This window comes from Lepus europaeus, chromosome 9 (assembly GCF_033115175.1).
Source record: "Lepus europaeus isolate LE1 chromosome 9, mLepTim1.pri, whole genome shotgun sequence".
Classification (NCBI taxonomy): Eukaryota; Metazoa; Chordata; class Mammalia; order Lagomorpha; family Leporidae; genus Lepus; species Lepus europaeus.
In genome coordinates this window covers 35,463,933-35,484,183 of record NC_084835.1, presented here as the reverse complement: position 1 = coordinate 35,484,183, position 20,251 = coordinate 35,463,933, and the positions used below count along the sequence as shown (strand labels likewise).

The 20,251-nt window shown below is 41.1% G+C and overlaps 1 protein-coding gene across 3 annotated transcripts in view; it reads right to left on the bottom strand.

Moving 5' to 3' along the window:
* PTPRG (protein tyrosine phosphatase receptor type G) overlaps nt 1-20,251 on the bottom strand; it is a 777,325-nt gene that overhangs the window by 567,318 nt on the left and 189,756 nt on the right. For all 3 annotated transcript variants that reach the window (XM_062201187.1, XM_062201189.1, XM_062201188.1), the window contains exon 2: nt 5,949-6,053. In XM_062201187.1, coding sequence (XP_062057171.1) covers nt 5,949-6,053 — 105 coding nt within the window. The remainder of the gene's footprint in view (nt 1-5,948; nt 6,054-20,251) is intronic.

Here is a 20,251-nt window from a genome sequence, read left to right as displayed (position 1 = left end):
TGGGCATTTGGCCTCCTGGTTAAGATGCTGGTTAGGACACCTGTGTCCCAAATCACAGTAACTGGATTCAACCTCTAGCTCTGGCTCCTGGTTCCAGATTCCTGGTAAATGACACTTTGGGAGGCAGCAAGTGACAGCTCAGGTAGTTGTGTCCCTGCTACCCACATGGGAGACCTGCATTGAGTTCCTGGATCTGGCCCTAGCCCAAATTGAGCCATTGTTGATATATGGAGCAGTGTACTAGCAGATAGAAGATCCCTATCTGTATTTTTCACTGTCTCTCAAATAAATTAATTAATGAATTAAAAAAAAAATACACAGAGGGCCCGGCACTGTGGCGTATTGGTTAAAGCCGCCACCTGCAAAACCAGCATCCTATATGGGCGCCAGATCAAATTCCAGCTGCTCCACTTCCAATCCAGCTCTCTGCTATGACCCAAGTCCTGGGGACCCTGCACCCACGTGGGAGATCCAGAAGAAGCTCTTGGCTCCTGGCATCAGATCGGGGCAGCTCCAGCCATTGTGGCCTTCTGAGGAGTGAACCAGCGGCTGGAAGAGCTCTCTCTCTCTCTGCCTGTCCTTCTCTCTGTGTAATTCTGACTTTCAAATAAATAAATAAATCTAAAAAAAAAAATAGATAAAACACTACCCATCTTAATAGGGTCAAGTCCCAGTTTGTTATTTTTATTCCCAACTCATCAATTCTTTTCTCATTTAATCATGTAAATCTAAATACCACGCCATCTTCAGTCATCCTGGGGATGCTCCTAGACTGTTCACTTTGCTTTCTCTCTCATACACATAATGAATTTCCATGGCTCTTTCCTTTGATCTCTCCAAAGTGACACAACCTTGTCACTTTTCATCCTGCCCTCTTCCTCCAACTGGCTAATCCCTAACCCTACAACCAGGGATGTGACTCAAACAACAACAAAAACCAACTGTCATTCATATCTACCCAGAAACCCTTTAATGACTTCCTATCACTCACAGGTCACTGGTAGAAGAATACTATAAGGCCAGCCCAATCTAACTCCAGCACATTGCATGTTTCTCTGAAACCTCTCCATGCTACCAGATGCTTTAGACTTCCCGTCCTATGCTCTCAGTTCCTCAGTCACTACCAGAGCAGTTCACTCCTCCAGGGCTTTTCAGACCCTGGCAAACTCCTGCCTATCTTCGAAGCCTGGGATCCAACAATCAACTCTATCAGAAGCATCTCTGGCCCCTCTCCCAAGACAACAAAAAGGCCACCATAAACAAGTGCAGTGAAGGAACAAGTAACTTCTGCTTACAAACTGTACGTAGCTTACTTTGGCTGTGTAGAGAAGAGAAAAATCAATTGGAACATAAAAGGAGACACTGTGGAGGAGGAGAGATGGCTGAGGCTAAGCACCAAGGTAGGGCAGGCACCAGAGAGCATGAGTTCAAGGTTGACTCCTGCTCAGTGGTGTGGCTCCAACTGTGTCCCTGCTGGGAAGAGAACATGTGTAGGGAAACAGTTCCCTTAAGAGAGGCGAGGCAAACAACAGGATGACATTAAGACTACACTGTGAGGTCCTACACTGCCTTCCATTCTTCTCATAACAAAAGCGGACTTTGCAGGCATGTGTATTTTGATTTACCCTGTGCAGACATTCTTAAAAATAGGCATGAAAACATAATTCTAGGAATGCAATTGTATCTAAAGTTCACCAGGGGGCTTGTTACTTAAAAGGATCCAACGGTGAAACTTCTGCAATTCACCCACTAACTTATGTGAATTTTGTGGCAGGATCCCCCTCAGTGAGCTCCTAAGCACAGACTCTGGCATGAGTACATTTACCCGTCTATCCAGTTGCCCACTTGACAAATATGCACCGAATATGCACAAAACGAGATACTCGGGCACACAGCAGGAGAAAGAGGGAATTATAACTTATAATCCTTGCCCTCAGGATTCTACATTTAGCTGGGGAAATGAGACACACACCTACCCAGACATGGATGTTATAAAACAAGATGTTTGTATGAACAGCATAGTGGGGTGGCATATAATTAAGAGCCGAATGGGTAACACCTACTGCATTCCAGGGTTGAAGCCAAAAATTACACCAGGTGCTTAAATATATTACCTCTAATCCTCACACCATCCTGCTAGGTATTCTTTTTATCTCCATTTTACAGCTGAGCAAGTCATCAAGCCTCAGGACAGCCAGAAAGGACTCTGGGTATCCCCTGGCCAACCCAGGATTGCCTCTTAGAATAATTCTGTCTGACCTTCAGCAAGCTCAGTGCCAGATACTTCTTGCAGGGAATTCTGGTCATTGCATGTTTCAACTGTGGACTCCTCTACTAATGAGAAATTACCTCCTCCCCCCAAAACTGATTTACAGAAGCTATTTCTACACAGAAGGAACATGAGTTAGAGATTATTTAAGATGCAGAGAACCAAGCAGAATTAAAAAGCAAGGGTGGAGGTGGGACCACAACCTGTTTTTCTCCAAGTATTCTAGGCAGAAGAGAGCAAACAAGCAACTTTAAAAAAAAAAATGCTTGAAATTTCCATCTCAACTTGTTCCAGATTTGTTTTTCATTTCCCTTTCCGGCAAGGATGACCTACCTAACAAGTGGGATTTTTTTGTGTGTGTAATAATTACTGAAGTTCTGGGAAAACTCCAAAATTCATGAGCTGTCATCACCTCAAGGAACGCAGAAAAATATCTACATCGTTGTTGAGTAAAACTCACAGAAAAGAAGTTATTTTAATGTTTCCAGTGAAATACGCTGAAACGGCTGCATTTTTTTCCAGCGTAATTCTGCATGAAATACATAAAAAGGTCATTCTGTTATTTTCTCTAATATGTTGGTATAAGGAAAAAGAAGTCTAAAGATGTAAAGAACTCCTGATATTATTAACACTAATCTGACAGTATGCTCCAATGCATATCTTTTATGGATGGCTGCACTAAAATACCATGGTTCCTTTTGTACAGTAGACCAAATGGAGAGCCAGGTAGATAACCTGTCCTCAAATCATCACAGTGGAAACAGATCAGGTTCCTAGATAAACAACCCTCTGTACTAAAGTTGCAGGGATTCCGCAGACATTGTTTCATAAACCTATAAAAATAAAATTTTAAACAACTTCAAACACAGAGTATCTGCACTATTCAAGGTGATGGAGTGAAAATGAAATAATGTCTAGTCCCAAAATAAAAAGTAAAATGCCACCCTGAATTAGCAACTCCTGCCACACAACAGTATCTTCTCAACAGGCTAACAACAGCTCAAACACTCACAAAGCTCTGCTCAGTGATCAGGACTTAAAACCATCAGGAGTAACAAACAGCATGGGGCGGGCGCTTGCCCTGGCGGTTAAGATGCTGGATCAGATGGCAACATTCCCTATGAGAGTACCTGGGCCAAAGTCCCAGATCCCTGCTAAGACAGACTCTGGGATGGCTCAAGGGGTTGGGTTCCTGTTGCTCATACAGGAGACCTGGACAGACTTCCCAGCTTCAGCCTGGCCCAGCCATGGCCTTATAGGCATTTGGGGATTGAACCAGCAGACAGGATCTCTTTCTCTCTCAGTATCTATCCCTCCCTCCCTCCCTCTCCATGTGTGCATGTATATGTTTCTGCCTCTTAGATAACAAAATACATTTTAGTTCTAACTTAAAAAAAAAAAAGAATAACAGGATCAGCATCATTTTCCCAACTCTACACACACAAAGGCAAACTCATAACCAGGACAGGATAACCCAGAACAGCCAACAGCTGCCCATCTCCCCAGTCCACTGCCTGCTACACACACACCCCTTCAGTCATCTTCCTTCCACCCAAGTTCTTTCCAAAAACAGGAACAAAGAATCTCTCCACTGCTACCTCGAAACTTTGCTGAGGCTATTCCACCTCCAGGGAAAGGCAAGGTCAAAATCAGCCTATACCATCACTCACATCCATCTCCTTCTTCTATTTTCTCCTTTACACCTAGCAAGGGACATCACTGGCTCTTGAAAGCCAGTGCCCAGTCTTCTGAAGGCTTCTGAAACCTGACTGGCTTATCCAAATTCCAGAGAGAATTGAACCAAAAGAAGGGATGACGCACTATAGCCTATGATCCCTACCCAACTCTTTTTGGTTTTGCACACCTGCAAAGTAAGAATGAATGGTACTTCTAAATGGTAAAGAAAGAGAAGGAGTTGGAGGGGAAGGAGGAGAATGGGGAAAAAAAAGCATTTCCTAGTACACAAAAGTTATAGAAAATTTAAATTCCAGAGCCCATAAGTAGCCAGTCTGTACGGGATTGCCAACAGCAGCTTTCACGCTACAATGGCAGAGGTGAGGAAATATAGTACAGACCACAGGGTCTAATAATCCTAATAAGTTCAATATTTGGATCTCATACTTGGACTACTGGCCTTTCCACTGACACAGGAAGCTCCCAAAGCCAGGCACAATATATGCAGAAGTAAGAAAGGGAGACTCCTTAAGCCCACCAAAGTTCAGGACCAGTGGCCCCTTCACAAAGATGCCACGGCTTAAGTCCTTGCTTAACTGAGTAATGGGGAAAGTTTTAGGCCTCTCATCCATCCATGGCCATTTGCAACTGGAGATGCTGAAGGGCTATAACTTCCCATCTCCTGACTATCAGCATTACTATTCTAAATTGATGAACTGTAAATAGCAAGCCACTTTATGCCTCTTCCTGACCGATCTCAGAGCCACAGAGTACAAAATGATAAATTTTCTTTGGGTTTCTTGGCAAGAAGCTATATATATGTAATTTTGACTTTCATCTCCCAATTTCCTTCATTTATCAGAAATGGTGACAAAAAGGCTCTAATTAGATAATTCTAATCACAAGGAACTGGAAGTGATGGAAGACTTCAGTGTTACTATCTGTTCACAGCAAAACAAAACAGATAGGCTCTTCTCCCTGGAGGGGCAGGAGATTTATCAATAGACAAAAGGATGCAAAAAGCCAATAGATAAGGTGTAATTAAAGATCAGACCTATAAATTTTACACTGACATAAATTTTAACTGGATTTGCAGGTGGAAATTCAGGATTTAAACGAGACCATTATTATGAAAAAGATACCTTCCGTTTTATATACAACAGCATTACCTAATGCATAGATTTATTACCAAGACTAATACTCTGTGCCTCCAAGTCATTTCAATACAGGGAATTTGAATTATTTGGTGGCAACACAATTTCCAAAGTGGCCTATCTTCCTGAAGCTTTCCCCCTTAATTAGCTATGATCCATTTTCCATATATTCTTGCACATCAACATCTCTACCTAAGGTATTTGTGGTAGTCAGGGACGTACACTGCACAAAGTTCCTCACATTGTTGTAGAACTTCATTTTTCCCCTTCAAATATAAAAAGATTATTTCCAATGTAATATTCAACAGTTTCAATTGTGCTCTCTCTACTTCATAGGCTCAAAGGCTAAAAATGAAAATAAAAATGAAAGAACTGCAGAATACCATGGAGCAGAGGCTAAGAAAATTTTTCAAAGAACAAGATTTGATTTGGACGTCAGGCTGCATTTCTTGGGTTACAGCATAATAGAGTATTTTTATATCGAATGCTATGTAATATTTAGCAGATATTTAGGCAGCTCAAGACTAGGCTTATAATTTCAGCTCTCTAGAATGGTAGCCACTGAATAACCAGAAAAGAAAAAAGTTACAAGTTTGGTACAATAACTCATTAACAAGCAAAGTTTAGAAATAAATGCAAATTGAGAAAAAAAAAACACATTGACAAAACAGGTGGGAGAGATAAATTAAGGTGCTTCTAACCTAGAGGAAAAAAAAGGCTTGAATATTTCAACCTCTGGTTGAACTACAAAAGGTTTTAACAAAGAGAACTCAGGCAACAAAGTGCCTTCGAGTTAGTTTAATGGGATGCTCACTGTTTCATGTGATCCCAACCACAACAACCCAACTTACCGGAGTACGCCCAGTATGGGTCCCCCGAAGCCTTGCGCCTGCGGATCTGCACAGAGCTGCCCTGTCTGTTCTCATGCAGGTCCCCGACGTAGCCTTCAGTCAATGCTGGAAGACAGAGAGACCCATGATGAGGCCAAGTCATCACCGCACTTAACGCAGGAAGGGTGACTTCGTAGAAGTACAATCACAAACCCAGGGCATGACTGAATAGAACCTCCTTATTTGACAGGTAAACAACCACAGGATAATCAGTCACAGTTACAGTGAACCTTGACTTTGTCCCACGAAGATACATTAAGTACTTTATAGGCATTATTTTATGTGATCTGCAAAACACCATCAGGTAGTAGATACAATGGTGCCAGAATAAACATTGGAGCTTCAAGAAATAAAGTTAACTTTAATGTGTCCAAGGCCAGACAACTAGTTGACCAAGAATCTGCGGTTTGGATTCCAACTATATAGATAAGCATTTGTCCAGGGTAAAAAGGCCTCTGGTCTCATTTGATTCTCACACAGGTGAAGGTCATTCTTTCTCCTTGACAGCTAAAGTAAGGCTCGGACACACTAGTTCGTTCCAGGGCTCACAGGTAAACATGCAGCACATGAGAAACAAACACAGGCATCCCTCTTCCACCCAACACAGCACAATCTGAGGCCTTGGAGACCGCCAAAAGCCAGACCCAGGCTTCCACATGCCCCCACCCGCAAGCAGTTGGGTTATGAAATGAGAGACCTTCCACAGCCAGTGATGCTCAGTAAACCAACAGTGCCTAATGATACACTTTCGAAAACTAACAATGAAACCAGTGCAAGTGAAAGTAAAAATAACCTTCCCCATTATAGAGAGAGCCCATCTGCCTGCTGGAGTGTGCCGAGTCCTCTCCGCCCATTCTCTTCGTGGATACAGATTTCTTTTGTAGTGAGCCCACACCTGAATGCGCCCATGTGTAAGGCAAACATCACAGGTGCCCAGAATCTAAAATAAAATGGAATCATACTCCAACAACACACCCCAGCTAAATATGTTAATATTTAAATGCACCCAAACACAATCAACTGTGCTTTCAAAAAGTAATAAAAACGGTAAAGGGACCTGTATACCCAATTGACAATGAAGATGTTACCAGGAAAACACAATACATTCTCTATGCCAATTAAGTAATGGGATAGTAATAATAATAATAGCACCATGATGGCAATAGCTTTGTTGACAATGTGATAGTCATGAAGAAAAACTAGGAAACATATAAAGTTCCTAGGCTTATACTTCAATTGCAAAATCTGCTTTTAAGATCAGTATTGCTTGAACAAAGGTATTTTACATGGATGAGCCCATTAGGGAAACAGGAATCTCATAAACTCCAAACACACATCTGAAAAATAAACCTAGCATCACTTAAGTCTGCTTACTCATCCTGAATGATAAAGTTATAATCTAAGTTACTACCCATCTTTAAAATACAGTGAAGGTTCAAGCACCTATCATCCAATCCATGCTACAGTTTTGCAGATGAGCCATTCAGAGATGCAGGAATTTGACTATTCTTGGCTTCTAGGGATCAGAAGTAAAATTTCCCGTCTCTCAGTCTCCTAATCTAGTTTTCCTCCACTAAAGCACACACTAAATAACTCATTTTGTAAAGCCTATTTATTTTCTGTGCATATAGGAGAATCTATTATGTGTCTGTTTACTGTGCTTCAAATAATTACTCCCAAATAAATCCTTGCTCTTTCTAGAAAGACATGGAGAACAATCGTGTCTTGACCATGTGCATAATAAGTGTGGCTTTAATTAGGTATGTGAGTGAGCCTCATTTTCCTTGTCTGTAAAATAGAGCAAAAATACCCACCATACCCACCCCAAAGGATGGTTATAAAGGTAACATAAGATACTGCGGGCAGAATACCAAACTCAGTACTGTGTGTATACCTCAAATATCACAGAGATTTGCAGCAGAACCTCTATTCTTGTAATAATCATAACTTTCTCCACCGGACCATGTGTCATGAACTGGACAGCCATCCCTCCTCACCATCCTCCCAGCTCTCGGCCAGTGGGCCTCTATATACCATCAACCTGACTCCAGTGAGGTACCCAAGCAACAGGGGTATCTTATCAGCCAATCAGAGAGGCTCCTCTTTCTTCCTGAAGATGACTGAAAATCAAGTTAGGAATCAACAGAGATGTTTAAAAAAATGGAACCAAACAGGAAGAGGCAAAAAACATAGGTCAACTCTGTTGGCAAAAGATAAGCTCTAGACATAGCTGATTTGAACACAGCCTGATCCAAGGCTTTATGGTTACACCAACCCATTACTGGTTAAAGCTCATCTTTGTGCTTCTTTTATGCTAAGGACCCCCAAATAACATAGATGGCTTCTTTCCTTCAAAGATTCACTTCAACTCTTGATCATCAATTTCTCTGACTCGGAACTCAAGGCTGCTTAAACACACAGATACACACATATCCCCTATACCCTGGACCTTAATCCCTGAACTTGAGATTTAATTGGCTTGGGGTGGGATACAGATATCGGTACCTTCTGATTCTTAAGTTCTCTAAGTGATATTCTTGGGGACAGACATGACAAACAGCAAACTTTCATACTGGGTTGGACCTAAGATCCCATGCAACCCTGACATTCTCAACTCTTGCTCTTACCACCTGTAATTTGACAGCTCAAGTCTTAACACCCATAAAAGACTGGCTGAGCAGAAAGGCACAGTCTGCTGTGGAATGACAACCATGTAATGCCAGCTTCAGATTTTGAACAAATCTGACCTGAGCTAGAACAGAGCTCTCACTGGAAAGGTCACAGACCAGGCAGAAAAGTAAAGAATGGAGTTTTCTTCAAGGTCATCGATTCCCATACTCTTTAGCAAAGAGGGGATCTAGAATCACAATCTCCTCTGTAATTTCCCCTTTTCTCCTGAAAATGAAGTACTTTTTGTTTCCCACACCATTAGAGTAAGAGCAAGACAGACATAAACTGCCAGGACCATTTCTTATGGGAGCAGCTTCAGCTCCGGCAGCTGCATTTTCCACTCTATAAGCAGAACAGAGTACAGAGCTTCACAGGGTAAAGCAAGAACATCCCAAGTTCTTACAAATAAGTCCATAATTCCAACAGCTTTTAACTAGACTGCACAGAAGCGATCAGTTGTGGGGCTCTACTCCCCACGCACACGAAATTATGAATAATGAGAAAGGAAACATCCAAAGATATATCTTATACAAGCAACCAGAGAGGTGAACATCAGAAGGTTCTCCAGGACATTGCAAAGCCATGGCATCAACTCCCCAAAGAGCAGATACCTCCCCAGCTATGCATATACATCACACTGTGTATAAGGATCTGAGCCAACCAGCAGACCTGCCTACCTATAGGTAGTTTGCTAAGGACAAAAATAAGAGGTGTGGCATTGCTGAGTATGAACCAACCGGCAAGAGGTGACCCCCAGGAAGATGGCTCAGCAATGTCCTACTTATACTCCCTACAGTACCTGGGGTACAATGTTAGGGGATAAATGCCTCTGAATGGCACGCTGCATGGCGTATGAAGGGCTCTAAGCCCCCTGGAAATCAGGAGAACACGTATGTCTGAATTACTGGCACCCTATCCCCAACCAACTCAACAAACGACATGTGTTCATAAAGTCAGTAGTCCCCCACTAACCACAGAGGATATGTTCCAAGCCTCCAATGGAGGCTTGAAACCATGGACAACATGAAGCCTTATATATATTTGTTCTTTTTTTCCTTAACATACAGATACATGATAAAGTTCAATGTAAATTAGGAACACTAACAGATAAACAACAATTCTAACAATGTACTTGTAATAAAAGTGAAATAAATATGGTTACCAACTTTCTTTCTCTCTTCATCCTCCCCCTGCCTCTGTCTCTCCCTCTTTCTCTTTCCCTCAAAATACTGTATTTTGCTAACTGTAGTGGACCACATGTAGCTACAACCAAGGAAAAAGCACAACTACTATAGTATGAGTGAGTGAGCGAGTAAGAGGATGAAAACACATCAACAGAGCAAGGCTACAGGGTCTGTGTTCTAGGTGGCAGAGATGTTAGGAGTACATATTTGTATCTATGTGTCCCTGTGTGTGTGCTTACAGAGATTGCAGGCAAAAACCTCACCTTGTGCCCCACTGACCCTCTATCTAACCACAGTCCACCTATCAGCAAGCATTGAAAATATAAAGCAGGAAAAGAAAGCTTCTGGGTAACTAATAAGCAATTCTTTAAAGAGGCATCTCAGAAACAAACAGGGCAGCAAAGCATTCTATCACCCTGGCGCCAGATTTGTTTTTAACAGATGAACTATTCATTAAAGGGTGACTACATTTAGTTTTCCCTTTTATTTCATATATGTCAGCAATGTGTGTGCCCTGTTCTCCCTCAAATAAGAATACATTCAAGTATCACTGGCACTTGTACAACTTGAAAGAAAATAAAATTTTAAGTCCCCTTCTTAGACGTATTTGAATCAATTATGAGATAATCTTTTACAAAACAATTGTTTAAAATTATTATTTGAATAGCAGTCAAAAATGTATACAGAGTATATTAAGCAACTTAATATTTTATTGGCACAGAGCAGAGATTTGCAAATAGAAACGGTGTGTGATTCCCAAGTAACGATCCAGAGTCAGCACACCAGATCCAATCCATTTTAACACTCTTTGCACTCCTCTAAGCTCTAACAGCCAACCAACAGCGACATGGCCATGATATGGTATGGCTATGAATCATGCTATTGATTTTCAATATCTTCTGTGCAGAAAATTAAATTATGCAAATGCATGCCTTATGGATCCTTACCTTAATGTGAAATTGCATACTTGCTTATGTCAGCAACTTAATTACACAATTAAAAATGGAGCATGCTTCTGAAAATGGGTAGTTCCCTTCCTCAGAATAGACAGTGAGTATAAATCAGCCAGTGGTTACTGTGTGAGTAATACGAGGGAGGAGACTGTGTCATCACAGCATATATTGTACCAAGTTCTACAGCAGCAAGCCCACCATGCTTTATGGAGTTGAAGTCATTTGTCAGCAGGAAACTCAGGAGAGCTTTTAGTTGCGTTATAAAGCTGCAAGTAATTGGAACAGCAGTTAAGACAGACACAGGAAGCCCCACAGTCTACACTGTGCACCGCTGCACGCTACCCTCAGAGGTTATCTCCAGGGCCATTTTAACCAAGTACACTGATGAGCTGCCAAACCCACGAGGGAGGATTCTAAATGTAAGCAGTCTTCATCGGATCCTAATGAAACAGACTCAGAAATGAATAATACAGCTCCTCCCATCATGCCGGAGAATCTGAATCTCCCACTTCTGACAAGATGAAAGGGGAGATTCCAAACGAGGGGTATTAACTAGCCAATGATGCTTACATCTCACTCAGCAGGAGGAACCTGAAGTCAAGTCAGTTGCTAGGCATAGAGCTAAATGAGTGACAGGTATTTTCATCAGGGAGTTTTCATAAACTCTATCTCCTCTCAGAACTTCTACGGCGCCTGCCTCATTTCCAGCCTGAAGCGAAAAAGATAAAAATGTTTCCAGACCCAAAGGCCCAATCCTTTCCTCTAAAAATATCTTAAGAGTTACCTACCACTGAAGGTATCAACGGAACTGCTTCCTATGTGCATGATTTAATTTCCCAGAGCTACTGGACACAGTTTATAAGAATAAATGTATTGATTCTGGGAATCTAAAGCAGATGTGTATCTCATTTGCCTTAATGTATCTTCAGGAAGATTCGATGGAATCATTACCCTCCACGTCTCACAGAAATTTTGACTTTGGCGAGGAGAGATTCTCCAGCTGTATTAATTCTTCTATGTTAATCTGCAGGCTGAACATTTTTCATAAAAAGAGTGCAGCTCTTCTGAACACCGCATTAAGTAACTTTCCTAACTGACATGTCTTCTCTTAAGTTTTACTGTCAGCAAGAACAGTCAGAGTCTAGATGAGATCGGAATAAATGCAGTGATAACACCACGAATATTTTCCTTCCAAAACTGTAAATGTGTAAACCAAAATTACAGAGCACAACTAATAGCATAGGTTTTTGAACAAAAGTGGCTTATTTGCTTATCTACTTGTAGTTCTGAATATGAATACAAGTCTTGAAGCACCACCAAGAAAGGAAAAGAAAGGGCCAATTAGGACAAGCCGCTGCACTCCTCACCAGTACTGCTGCTTCTTGCTGTACTGTTCCAGTAATGTCCACTTGGATCTCTGGAAGGGGAGGCATATGGCAAAGGCCATGCAGAGGTGAAACCAGAATGAGTTTATGATGAGAAGACCCCTGAGTTCACCAGTAGCATGGTCACACTTCTTAAAGCTCAAAGCGGAATCACACAGGAACACACTGAGGTGATTTCCACCTAACTATATGTCCAAGTCTAGGTCACTCCAAGGGAACTGAGAAACCTGGGAGAACAGGTCTGCTTCCATCCCAAATTGAAAACATCAGAACAAAGAAATTCTGGTTCCCCAGTGCCAAAATGAAAATTACTTAGGATGATGGATGGATGGCCCTCATACAAGAAGTCCTAGTTCCTTGAGCAGAGTGACTGCCAAAAATAAGCCCACTAAAAATAAGCAATAGGCACTCCTATCTCCAAATCCAGAATGCAGGTTTTTAGAACGGCAGACAAGCAGTTAAGCAGGCTGTTTTTATCTATTAAAACTGCTCATACAACAAACAAATTAAAGATCCCTCAAGGATGGCAAAATTTCCATCAAGCACAATTTTCTCGACATTTTAAAGTGCATTTAAGAACATTAAACCCTACACAATAGCCTAAAATGAATAAATTTTTATCCTTTTTTTGTGCTGACAATGAAATTATAGTTAAAAGTAATTAAATACTCTGATCAACCTCTCATTTCCATTGTGCCTGTATTTCAATTAACTGTAGTAAAAAGTACTTGGTGAGTATTACAAATAGTAGAATCAAGAAGTGTGTTCCTTTGTCACCAGTGTATTACAAATAGTCCTGCTGGTTGTTGTCGATACTGAGCTAACCTCACATACAATAGGTTATATTACAGTAGATTACCTATTCTAGCATATTCAAATGTACTATTGTTCTAACTACAAAAAATTCTCATCATCCAAAGTAATAAAGAGACCCAATATAGAGCTATAATTTTTTTAAACATAGAACAGATTACAAAAACTCAGAAGCAACTTAAGAGAAAGAGAAATCATACAGCCAAGTTGTATCCTAGAGGAACAAAAGCACAAAACAACAGCCTTGTAAAAATGAGTTAAGTCGGATAGAGAAATAAAACACTAAACTTCTCCTCACTATTTTCCTTGAATACCAATCCCAAAAGGCAGAAACTATTTTTTTTTAAATCAGGATTGTAAGGGACCAAAAAATTAGAGCCATCCTTCTGCTATTAATTCAATCGTAGTTGTAAAATTTCAGGGATTAAAAAAATACATGTTTTCCAACAGGTCTGTGAAATGGGACACTTAGAAAACAGATTTATCATGGGGCTCTTCAAACACCTGTGATGAAAATCTGAAAAATACCAGGGTTCCCTCTTCCTTGAAGCACTCTCCTGCAAAAGAGAGGTAGGACGATGCAGGCTTCAAATACTGTATAACACCAGACAGAAAGAAAGCAGACAACCCTTCCAGCCCTTTATAATGCTGTCTGCTTCTCAACGAATCAATCCTCTTCATACTGTCATCTCCCCAGTAAAATGAGGATTCGTCATGAACAGCGCTGTATAATGTGCAATGCCACAGACCTGTACTCCGATTTCACACCTGTGGCACCTCTTTGAATCCTTAATGACTGACGAAATTGGCCAACACCGCCCAGAGATCACGCGCGGATGGCCATCCATTTGGTTTCACCCTCTTGCGGTGTGTTTAATTAGTTGCCAGCATGAAAACACCCAGAATAGAAACTCAGCATTGGTATTTTTGTTTTTTACAAAACATCTGGACCTATTTCCCAAATGATAACAATAGGCTAAGTGAATATAGACCAGTTCTTTAGAAAAACAGCCATGAACACCCAGTTGGCTAATGGATTAATACAATGATGGGTTATGAAGGAAGCTTGTTAGCAAAGCAATTGCTGTCTTGCCCTATGATGGCTTCCATCATGGTACAAAGCAGCGAGCAGACCCTTACCAGATGCCATGCTTTTGGCCTCTGCAGCCTCCAGAACCATGAGTGAACGAAACCTAAGTAAACTTTACAGATAACCCAGAGTGTGGTGTTCAGTGACAGCTACACTAGAGGGACCAAGACAGTAGCCTTCACAGTGACAAAAACACCCATCCAGATAATCCCCAACAATGGTAGGTGGTACAAAACACGATGCAGACACAAATCCTAGGGCCTGCACTTGGAGAAGAATGCAGAAGGCACTCCAACCATGACATCCCATCACTTATCACAAGGGGATTAAAACTGACTCCAAAGCCTTCCACCTAGTGTCTCCAGAGACCTGTGACATCCAGAGCCAGGTTGGAGACAGTACATAAACCTGGGTGGCCAGCCACTAAATGGCCTACAGTCATCTTCTTCCCACAGCTTGTGCTGTTGGTTGGCAAAGTATCTACTCCACGTCCACATGTACCATATGCTTAGGAATCCCTACCTCCATCTGGCCAAAAAGAGAATTCCTAGGGACTCTGAAAGGATTCAATCAAGTTTCATGGTCTTTCCATGGTAGGATGCTACTACACAATGGCATTGAACACCATATATGCCAAGTTGCACCTGCCCCCTTGAAGCTTCCAGTTCACCAGTGGGTCAATCACGAAATAAACACATGAAAAGCTACGTACAGTTTGGTCCAAACATGGAAATGAAACACAACAAACATAATAGAGACAAACAGCAGTCAAGAGAGGAAAGGATGTCTTTAACAGAGAGTGGTGAAAGAGACACTGCTTTAGTCAATGGCACTGGGGGATGGGGTGGGGCAAGAAGCAAGAGTTCAAGGTGGGAATACAGCACTCAGAAGGATGCTGAGGCAGGGAAAAGAATGGCAGAAGGAGGCTATCCAGGCTGAGCTTGTTAAGTTGAGGAGAAAAAGAGGAGACCAAGGACAAACAAGAGCAGGATCCTACAGGACCTTAAAGAAGCTTAGGAAAACAAGGAAGGGGCTCAAGGCAGTAGTCATTATGGTCTGATAAATGCGTGTTTAACTTTAAAACAGCTATATGGAGATATAATGGTTTTCAGTATAATTACAGAGTTATGTAAGCATTACTATAATCTAATTTTAGAACGTTTTTCTTAATCAATGCATGTTTTTAATAGAAGACTGCGATATGCAGGGGATAGATTAGAGGCAGGCAGGCAGACAAAAGCACAAAGTGGTTCATCACCCAGTCCCCAGAACAGGTGAAAACAAATTATTAACTCAGCGCATGGGGTTGCCCTTTGCTATCCACAGAGGACTGTTCTAGGACCCCACATGTCTCCCCCCCACACCGGCCTCCACCAAAATCCAAGGATGCTCAAATACTTTATATAAAACAGTGTAATATTTACATTTACCATGCATGCCCTGCCAAATACCTTAAATCATCTCAAAGTTACTTATAATACCTGCTATAAGAATAGTTGCTATATTGTATGTAGGAACTTCAAAAAATTCATAGAAAACATGTCTTATGAAGAAAAGGCATAGATTTCAAACTTTTTTTGCATCAAAATACATTTATCTCTTAATTCCATTTTCTAATTTTTTGAAACTCTTATATAGCGAATAAGAAAAAACACTTATACATATGTTTAGAACAGACATGATTTTTTTCCACAAATATTATCATCCTTCAGGTGGCTGAAATGCAGATGCAAAATCCATAGATGTGCAAGGCTGACTGCAGTGATATTCCTGCCAGCAAATGGGATAGGGACAGGGGAAGCTCCTGGAAAGAATATCTAGGGGTGGACACTGAGGCACAGAAGGTTAAGCCATCACCTGTAGTGCCAGCATCCCATATGAGTAACAGCTTGAGTTCCCGCTACTCCACTTCTGATCCAGCTCCCCACTAATGTGCCTGGGAAGACAGCAAAAATGGCCCAAGCGCTTGGGCCCCTGCCACCTATGCAAGAGACCCCAGATGCAATTCCAGGTTCCTGGCTTATGGCCTGGCCCAGCCCTGGCTGTTGAGACCATTTGGAAAGTGAACCAGCAGATGGAAGAAATCTCTCTCTCCCTCGCTCTTTCTCACCCATTCTCTTCCTCTCTCTTTATAAGTCTGCTTTTCAGATAAATAATTTTTTTTTTAAAAAAGGGATACTTTAGACAGCAAATAGATATTAGCCCAATATTGATATTAACCAGCCCAGTGCCTATTTAACGGGTTTTAGTTTCACTTTGCTATTATGATCTACAAAGTATGCCCCTGTCCCTTTTGATCTGAATTAAGACTGGTCAAGATATCCTGGCTGTTTATTCTAACAGTTAAGATGCCTATATCCCACTGTGGAATACCTGGGTCTAATTCCTGACTCCATCTCCTGATTCCAGCTTCCTGTCACTGCAGATCCTGGGAGGCAGACAGTGATGGCTCAAATCATTGGGTTCCTATCCCCCAAAAGGGAGTCCTGCATTGAGTGCCTGACTCAAGGCTTTAGCATGGACCCTGCCCCAGCTGCTGTGTGCATTTCGGGAATGAACCAGTGAATGAAAACTCTCTCTCACTCTACTTGTTAAGTAGATAAATTGGGGGAAAAAAAAGAAAGAAAGAAAAAGAATAAACTCCTTATACATAACAGAGAAAATTGGGGAGAAGGAAGGTTGCAGTTCTTAAGAACAAAGAACGTGAGAAAAAGAAAGAAGGCAAGAATACTCATTCTCATTATATTTTCTCTTAGAGCTATCCAGTACATAAAATGACATCCTCAATATCACAGAAGGAAATCCTGTAATTGCCAGATGATACTGGCATAGGAACAGACACTCAACTATGAATTTCCTAAGAACCCTAGGTAGGTGACTGTGTTTCAAGCATATCATTGTTCAAACAGGATGTGCGCATGGCCTTAACCCCAAAGCTGCCTCCCAAACCAACTCTAGGAAAACTACCACAAGCAGCTGTGTGCAGAGCGAACAGAAAGCAACCTAAGCAAAGCGCAGTAATAAATGACATTTAAGATGATTCATCCCTGCATGATGAGGAAGGTTTTATCCAGAGCACCTGCTCAGGATGGTCTACAATCATGAACATATATTCAGGGACAGATATGCTTCGTGGCTGGGAGGGAGACAAATGACCAAATATTCTGCCCTCTGCCAGCCTCCACTTCCATGGGGCCATTTCTCCCTCCCGAAACACTGATAAGTGGGCTGCTCATTGGCTTGTTTTGATTCAATCAATGTCCACCTGTCCCTTTTTTCATTTAAAAGAAAAACATAACCCAAGGAATTGGGTTAGTATTGCCCAGGCAACCACTTTAACATTGCTAGTCAGGATACCCCAGCTGCAGGTTCATTTTTGTTATCGCTATTCGTATTAGGTGTTAGATTTGCTTCCTTTCCAGCAAGAGAGAAGTTGGCTTTGTTCTCTTCAATTGCAGAAAAGAAACCATCAGAAGAAATATCTTGCATTTTGCTTTGCTTGAAGAGGAGTTATTAACTTGAATCACACAATACACGTCTCAAGGAAAGTAATTTAAAAGGGCTATTACAATCTTAAATAAAATGATTTAATTAAAAATTCTAACCACATAAAAATGTTCACCAAATCACATCAAGATGGCTAAAGTACTTATCTCTAAATCTGTTTAAATAGTTCTAAAAGCAATTTATAAACTTATTACATAAAAAAATTTTTGGTTCTTTTGGGAAAAAGAGTTATTTAACCAAATGCCCCGTAATGATAAACTGTAGTGATTAAATAAGCAGGATTAGTGTCATTTTTGCTTCTGCTTTTTCTTTTTTTTTTTTTTTAAGGATAGATAACAATGGTACATGTATATATGCGCTTGCTCCCGTGTGAAAATTCGATGCATGTGTACAACGTGTACTGATCAAATCAAGGTGCTTAGCATTTCCATCGCCTAAAACATGCATCGTTTCATTGTGATGGGAACCATCAAACACCTCTCTTCTATTTCTCTACACAGCTCTGGTTTTTCTAAGACTTCTGGGTTTGACCAGTTATCCTGCAAGTGTCAAATGGAAAAGCATTTCTGTGACTTTAAAAAGCAAAATCCAAAATTGAAAATTTCAGTTCAATATTTGCGGGTTTTTTTAGTCCTTACAATACCTATTTGTATATAAGATACACAGAGAAATCAATTTCAAGGAGACTTTGCCACCATGAATTGAAATCCTTTTATGACTCTGCAGTCCAGTCAATCAAACTTGGGATGGGAGGGGGAATAAGATGACAGTTTCTTTTTTTCTAAATACACAGATACTGAAAGGAAATGTATCTTTGAGGGCTTCCCTATTAGGCAAAACTGAATCAAACAAATTGTTCCTTTGATTTTTAGAGAGCAGATGAGAAAGATGTAGCACAGCGGTGATATATTCTGGAACTGGGGCAACACACATGCAAAACGACAGGACTGCACATGGCAGAGATCCTGAGCAAAGTCTAAAAAACAAACACTCCTTTACATATTACTGACAAAGCTGTATTAAACAGATTTGATCTCAAATATCAGCTCTGCATAATCACAGAGTGAGTATTAAGCGAAAAGGTGAAAGAATGGAGGGTATTAGACACCCATGGCAATCTCCAGTTTTTCTTCCAAGCCAGTCCTTCTTTGTTCTGGCTAACACATTCTTTGATATTTAACACAGTGGCACAAACAACGGGAGACAACAAAGTCTGCAGATTCAAAGTGTTTCAGAAATCACATATGATATCCGAGGTTTATTCAGGACCCAATCTTGCAGAAATTAAGAATATGAAAAAGCACTCTGTGAAATGCACTTGGGACGTTTCTCTGTACCAGTGAGGCTCTAACCAGACTTCCAGTTAAAATAATTCATCCAAAGTCAAGCAGTGCTCAAACGCAAGATAAAACAGAAGAAGAACTAGGGAAATGGATTTAAAGATACTGTGGTTTTAAAAAAAAAAAAAAAAGATTTCCCATGTGGATTTTTTTCAATATTGGTCGGAAGCAGTAAAGTTTCTTTTTTAAGCTCCATCACAATGTCCAAGAAATAAATCCACTCCTGAAATTCCTCGTGCACTGCTATAGTTTCTAAAATTAACAGAGATCATTAATAAAGATTCTGGCGATGACCAATATTTCTGCAGCAATTACTGCGAACCAGGGGGCCCTGTGCTGAGTTTTTCTACTGTATTTTCTCTTCTAACCTTCCCCTGGACGAACGTAGTGGGTAAATCTCATCATTCTCACTGTAAACACCAGACAGCCAAAGCAGTGACTGTTTACGTACCTTGTCCAGTTCACCCCGTGCACCACAGAGAAAGGACTTCGCACCTAGACATCCTAAGGGAGAGGAAGCTCCACTGAAAGACCCCCTCTATCATGTCTGGGGAACTGCAACACAGAAATGAATGATGCTTATCTAGGTTCCTTTAAGGTAAGTAGACAGAGAAACCCAAACATAAAACACCAAACACAGAACACGGCTGGATTAATACCAAGTGACCTCTGAACCAGCAATCTTCTGGACAAGTCTAATTTTTCAAATTCTGTCTCAAGGACCCCACTGGGTAGTTAGTTATATTCCCAACCCTAAGCCCACAAAGAAGCACAATGTATTCTTGATTGTCCATTTAAAAAATTTCACACTGTCAAAACTCTCCAGTCATACATACACACAGAACACTATAATAAAAGTGATAATTCCTGAAAATTATTACAAGGCTTGCAAAGAGAATTCTAACACTTCAGCCTACACAGGAAGGCATTATGCTAACACCAAGTCACTGCAGAGAAAACAATTCACTTTCCCTAAAACAGAAAAAGGGACTGTTCATGCAGGCATATGTTCACATATTAACTGAGAAGCAGAGATGAGAACAGGCCTTTAGAATTGCACCATCTCTGGAGACGGAGTTGTGGCATAGCAGGTAAAGCTACTGCCTGCAGTGCTGGCATCCCACATGGGCACCGGTTCAAATCCTGGCTGCTTCACTTCTGATGCAGTTCCCTGCTAATGCACCCGGGAAAGCAGTGGAAGATGGCTCAGTACTTGGAAACCCTGTGCCCATATGGGAGACCTGGAAAAAGCTTCTGGCTCCTGGCTTCAGATCGGCCCAGCTCTAGCTGTTGTGGCCATTTGGGGAGTAAATCAGCAGATG